The 7,110-nt window shown below is 50.9% G+C and overlaps 1 protein-coding gene across 2 annotated transcripts in view; it reads left to right on the top strand.

Annotated features, from left to right (window-relative positions):
- LOC142475394 (uncharacterized) overlaps positions 1–7,110 on the top strand; it is a 31,911-nt gene that overhangs the window by 22,536 nt on the left and 2,265 nt on the right. For both annotated transcript variants that reach the window (XM_075581313.1, XM_075581319.1), the window contains exon 3: positions 5,683–5,873. In XM_075581313.1, coding sequence (XP_075437428.1) covers positions 5,683–5,873 — 191 coding nt within the window. The remainder of the gene's footprint in view (positions 1–5,682; positions 5,874–7,110) is intronic.

The raw sequence follows: 7,110 nt of genomic DNA on the forward strand, positions 1-7,110 counted from the left end.
AGGACATGTAGCTTAGTATCTACTATATATTTCTCAAACAGTCATATGTTTCTATGTCTGTATGTGTCTCCCTGTGTCCCTAGCGGCAATCCCATTGGACCTTGGTCAGGCCAATGAGATTGCTCCCTTGGCCCACCCGCCCGCCCCTGCACACCTCTCATTGGCCTGAGGCGGAGTGACGGGCCAAAGGAGAGACACACACACACTCACACACACAGTCACTCACTCTCCTCGGATCTGCGCCAGTCCCACTCTCCACCACCTCTCACTCCAGTCACGTGTGTGTGTGTGCCCCCCTCACCGCAAACCCCCCGCCCCCCCTCACTGCAAACTCCCCGCCCCCCCTCACCGCAAACCCCCCACCCCCCCGCACCGCAAACCCCCCGCCCCCCTTAACCGCAAACCCCCCACCCCCCCTCACCGCAAACTCCCCACCCCCCGCCCCCCCTCACTGCAAACCCCCCCTCACCGCAAACCCCTGCCCCCCCTCACTGCAAACCCCCCGCCCCCCCTTACCGCAAACCTCAGCCTCCCCGGCGCCAAGCCTCCTAGACCTCACCTCTCACACGCCGCCAGCAAAACTCCCGCCGCCTGCCCACTCAGCTCATCTCATCGCGGCCCCGTCTTACCACCGGGAGCACCAGTTAACTCCCCCCGCGGCCGAGCCGGGAGCGCAAGGAGGTAACCTCCCCCCCACCAAACACAACCCCCACCCGCGGCCGAGCCGGGAGCACCGGGGGCGGAATGAGGTAACCTCCCCCCTCACACCCCACCGCGGCCGAGCCGGGAGCACCGGGGGCGCAAGGAGGTAACCTCCCCCCCCCCCCCCCCACCACACAAACCCCCCGTCCCCCCGCGGCCGGGAGCACCGGGTGGCGCAAGGAGTTAACCCCCCCCCCTCCACACAACCCCCCCCTCCACACATCCTCCCCCACACACAACCCCCCCACACACAACCCCCCCCCTCCACACACACACAACCCCCCCCCCCTCCACACACACACAACCCCCCCCCTCCACACACACACACACAACCCCCCCCCCCCCGCGGCCGGGAGCACCGGCTGGCGCAAGGAGGCACACACACACACAGTGACACACACACACACAGTGACACACACACAGTGACACACTGACTGACACACAGTCACACACTGACTGACACACACTGACTGACACACAGTCACACACTGACTGACACACTGACACACAGTCACACACTGACTGACACACAGTGACTGACACACAGTCACACACAGACACTCACACTCACCCACTCACCGCCGCACGCAAACACTGACTGACGCACACTGACTGAGGCACACACACACACTGACTGACACACAGTCACACACTGACTGACACACAGTCACACACAGACACACACTCACCCACTCACCCACTCACCGCCGCACGCAAACACTGACTGACGCACACTGACTGAGGCACACACACACACTGACTGCCTGACACACACTGAATGGCGCCCGCGCACACACACTGACTGACGCACACACTGACTGACACACACACACACACACTGACTGCCTGCCACGCGCACGCACACACCCCATGACTGACGCACGCACACACCCCATGACTGACGCACGCACACACCCCATGACTGACGCACGCACACACCCCATGACTGACGCACGCACACACCCCATGACTGACGCACACACACACCCTGACTGACGCACACACACACACCCTGACTGACGCACACACACACCCTGAATGACGCACGCGCACACCCACCCTGACTGACGCACGCACACACACACCCTGACTGACGCACGCACACACACACCCTGACTGACGCACACACACCCTGACTGACGCACGCACACACACCCTGACAGACGCACGCACGCACACACACCCTGACTGACGCACGCACACACACCCTGACTGACGCACGCACACACACACCCTGATTGACGCACGCACACACACCCTGACTGACGCACGCACACACCCTGACTGACGCACGCACACACACACCCTTACTGACGCACGCACACACACACCCTGACTGACGCACGCACACACACACCCTGACTGACGCACGCACACACACACCCTGACTGACGCACGCACACACACACCCTGACTGACGCACGCACACACACACCCTGACTGACGCACGCACACACACACCCTGACTGACGCACACACACACCCTGACTGACGCACACACACACCCTGACTGACGCACACACACACCCTGACTGACGCACGCACACACACACCCTGATTGACGCACGCACACACACACCCTGACTGACGCACGCACACACACACCCTGACTGACGCACGCACACACACACCCTGACTGACGCACGCACACACACACCCTGACTGACGCACACACACACCCTGACTGACGCACACACACACCCTGACTGACGCACACACACACCCTGACTGACGCACGCACACAGACACCCTGATTGACGCACGCACACACCCTGACTGACGCACGCACACACACACCCTGACTGACGCACGCACACACACACCCTGACTGACGCACGCACACACACACCCTGACTGACGCACGCACACACACACCCTGACTGACGCACGCACACACACACCCTGACTGACGCACGCACACACACACCCTGACTGACGCACGCACACACACACCCTGACTGACGCACGCACACACACACCCTGACTGACGCACGCACACACACACCCTGACTGACGCACGCACACACACCCTGACTGACGCACACACACACCCTGACTGACGCACACACACACCCTGACTGACGCACGCACACAGACACCCTGATTGACGCACGCACACACCCTGACTGACGCACGCACACACACACCCTGACTGACGCACGCACACACACACCCTGACTGACGCACGCACACACACACCCTGACTGACGCACGCACACACACACCCTGACTGACGCACGCACACACACACCCTGACTGACGCACGCACACACACACCCTGACTGACGCACGCACACACACACCCTGACTGACGCACGCACACACACACCCTGACTGACGCACGCACACACACACCCTGACTGACGCACGCACACACACCCTGACTGACGCACGCACACACACCCTGACTGACGCACGCACACGCACACACACACACTGACTGGCGCACGCGCACACACTGACTGGCGCACGCGCACACACTGACTGGCGCACACACACTGACTGGCGCACACACACACTGACTGGCGCACACACACACTGACACACACTGACTGAGGCACACACGCACGCACACACCGACTGTGTGTGTGTGTGTGTGCGTCACTCAGTCTGTGTGTGTGTGTTTGTGTTTCTGCGTCAGACTCACTGACGCGCACACACACACACACACACTGACTGACTGACGCACACACAATGACTGACGCACACACTGCATGAAGCTGTAAAGGGGGACAAACAGAGCTGTAAAGGAGGGAGGGGGGGGACTGGATTGATGTGAATGGGGGACAAACAGAGAGAGGGGGGAGGAGAGAGGAGACAGAGAGGAGCGGGAACATTATATCCCGGGCAACGCCGGGTCTCTCAGCTAGTACTCTATATACCATCAACCCACAAAAATGTGACCGATCTGTGACCATAATGTAGTGGATGTAATTTGGTATTGGTAAATACTGCTGTCACTGTGAGCCTATTTAAGCTCTAGGGAGTATGGTAATTGTAACAGTGGGTATCTAATTGCTAAAGTGTTCCCGAAGTTCACGGGAAACGTACGTCGGGTAGTCGTGTTTAAGGGCTGTTATCATAGACAAGAGGAGGAGTTTTGTCATTTTATGTAGTTTTCATTAAAAAGTTTTTTTAACCTCATCTGATGAGTTCCCCACTTCTTTTCATAGCAAGCGGTAGTCCACTCGATCATTTTTTGTTTCACATGATGTAATAGCTACGTCATAATAATCCTGCTGGTTTTCCTAGGGGAGATGTCATTCTGTGCTCCTGTGCAGAGCAGGACGGGATCTATCGCTACGTGGGATAGTAGGGAGCGTGTCTCTCTGTCCGTTCTTCATCCGTGAGGGAGTGTTCACGTGACCCCTCCATCACTCAAAGGGTTAAAATAACGGCTTTACTTATTTGTGTCTTGTGAAAAAATCATGTACTGTATTTCTCCAGGAACATCGGATACACGCATTAGTTGCTTTGACTAATGAGGGTATTATAATCATTTTTGTTTTTTTATTGAAATGTTACGTTTTTATGTTTGCTAAACGGGTTTTTCTCCTTGCTAGCTATCCTAAGCAATCCTTTTCCTCTCACCCCACACATGTCTTTCCCCGTCTTTGGAAAGCAGGGCCACATATTTCTAAGCTCTATTTAACCAGAGGCAGCTGTTTGACATTATGGATAACTTTAATAGCTGTCACCTACAGTACACTACTTTACTGGGCAGCTAATGCCAAATCTATATTCCCCAGACTATTACGCTAAGTGCCCATAACCATCACTTATTGTCCTACTAAATCCTAGCCAAACGTCCCGAACCTACTGAAGAACAGAAATATTCATTTCATTTATTAATTAAACAGCTTGTCAACTTATTTCCCCAATACCCCAACAAGAGAAGAGTTACCCATCTCACATGGTTTGTCTTACTGTGTTCACATTGCTGTTTGTGTTCTGTATCCCCCTTCCTCCCACACCCTTTATTTGCCTCCCAGGTACTGATTTGCAAGTGGCTATTTTACCTTATCCACTTTGCCTCCTCTGTTTACCAAACACTAGATTCACTAGAGTGCAATAGCCCCAATTGCACTTTAACAGCCACCAAAGTAAATGGCAATGAGCATGTGATCACAGCTGTTCTTTACACCTCTCCCCTCACTCCTGTCTTCTCCTCACTGCCTTGTTCAGCACCATTGCTACCTGTATGTAGCCTTACATAGCCTGTTCAAACAATGTTCAGACAGAGGTGAGGAGACACTATGAAAAAGGATGGAAGTAAGACTTCATGTGCGCTCTTACCATTTTATTCTCCTGCTTTAATACTATGATGCCCTCCATCCCTTAATCAGAGACTTCAAGGTTATGCCTGCCTTCCACAGGGGAAAACTTGCATGAGACCTTTTCATACTTATTCCTTTTAAGCTTTAAGCTGCATTTCTGAATTTGTATTTGATCATATATGTTCATGACCCTGCACTTGAGCAGGAACTGGTTCAACTTCTTCAGTTTTATTTTTTCTTATTCAAGCTCAAACCGACACTGTTACCTCATTAGACTTTGGCTCAATGCTTTTTCTATAGTCCAGTTTCCATATCAGTCCAGGGCATGTTATAAGGTCAGGTTGCTAATGGAACACATTCCTGCGACTGTACAACACCTTGTTACATCAACCTCACTTTCTATTTAGTTCCACTGGAAGAGAACTCACCCTTGAGGCCCTAGTGTCATCTTGTCGGGGACTTTTTATTACAGCAGTGTTTTTTTGCTTTTTTTAAGGAATGAGAAAGTAGTCAGTGGCCTGTGATTCCCATGTGGGTACATACAAGTGAGCCGTCGTATATACATTGGTCTCCATTAACTTCTGTTTCAAAAACTAGAGAAGAAAGAAAAGTCGTCACATTATTAACAACTTGTATCTTTTTTCTGCTCTTCCTTTATAAAATCGACATTACTTTGAGCCCTCACTAACTATCCCAATTTTAGGTTTGTAAATTGTGCGAGAAACGAGGAAGAACAGAATCTTGTGGCGTTCCAGTACCACAGGAAAATCTATTACAGAACCTGCACAGACCTCCCCCCACACACAGAGCTCCTTGTCTGGTATGGAGATGAATATGGCAAAGAGCTTGGTATCAAGTGGGGTACGCTGTGGAAAAGTAACACGCCAGCACTAGGTAATCAGGAATGTGTTTTTTTTACATCTCTATTGTCTTTTTACTGATATTAAATTGCAAATATTGATAGATCTGCATTTACCATTATGAGTCAACTAGAACTTAAAATCACTAAACCTGACTTGAGTCAAAGGGCCGGATACATCAAGCTGCGGTAACCTAAAATGCTGTATTAACGCCCCCCAAAAAGTGCCTTCTTTTTATTGTGTGATACATCAGTGTGTTGAACCACCAAAAATAAAGCACCTTTTACCGGACCCGTTAAAAGCATCGGATCCAATAAAAGCCAGGCATTATACCTCATTTTTAGGGAAACACTGCCATACATCAAGTTCCGATATTTATCAGAATGGGAAGAACGCCAGAAATACCGCAAATATTTTAACACCTGCTCCAGGCTGACGTTAGCCCTGTCTTTCCTATGCATATACTGGGCAATGTACTGGTCATTTTACTGTATACATAGGCCAGATAAGCTAAACCAACCTGAAAGAGATGATAACATTGTTATTATAATACATTACAGAAAATATTAACCCCTTAGTAGTCCACTGTTTAATAACTAGTTATCGGTTTCCATGACTAGCTGACCACAAATGTGGTTTTAGACGTTAACATAAAAAAATTACACATTTAAACAAAACAATAAAGAACATTCAAAATACATTTTACACATGAAACCATTGATTATCACTGTGGATTACTAGGTTCTCTCAATGGGGGGCCCACATATCCACATTGGCAATAAATGTTAACCCAGTAACACAAAAATACATCAACAATATTAAAATACATTTATAACCGCCCTTCATTATCTCAGTGGCTAACCGCTACGGTCATGAAGAGAGTTGGTGGATGTACCATGTGATGAAGACCTTTTTCTGGGAGCTGGGGCGTCACCTTAAAGGGAGCAAATCACATTCCTTTTTTGGAATCACATTCCACAATTTTTCGTTGCCCCCACCACCATCGTATACGTGTACACACACACACACACCACACATACACACACGCTACTGATTCTCCTCCATACAAACATTGCATTATAATAAACACGTACCCACCATAACTTTACGTACGTATGTTTCACCACACTTAGTAAAGTTATGGTGGGTAAAAAAAAGTGACAAAACCCCTCCACAGTAACGCATATAACAAATGGAAATATTACTGTATGCTCATTCACATGTCTTTGACAGGTCTGCAACCCCGCCTTTCACCATTATCACCGAGCACA

The sequence above is a fragment of the Ascaphus truei genome, chromosome 2 (genome assembly GCF_040206685.1).
Source record: "Ascaphus truei isolate aAscTru1 chromosome 2, aAscTru1.hap1, whole genome shotgun sequence".
In the NCBI taxonomy this organism is placed as follows: domain Eukaryota; kingdom Metazoa; phylum Chordata; class Amphibia; order Anura; family Ascaphidae; genus Ascaphus; species Ascaphus truei.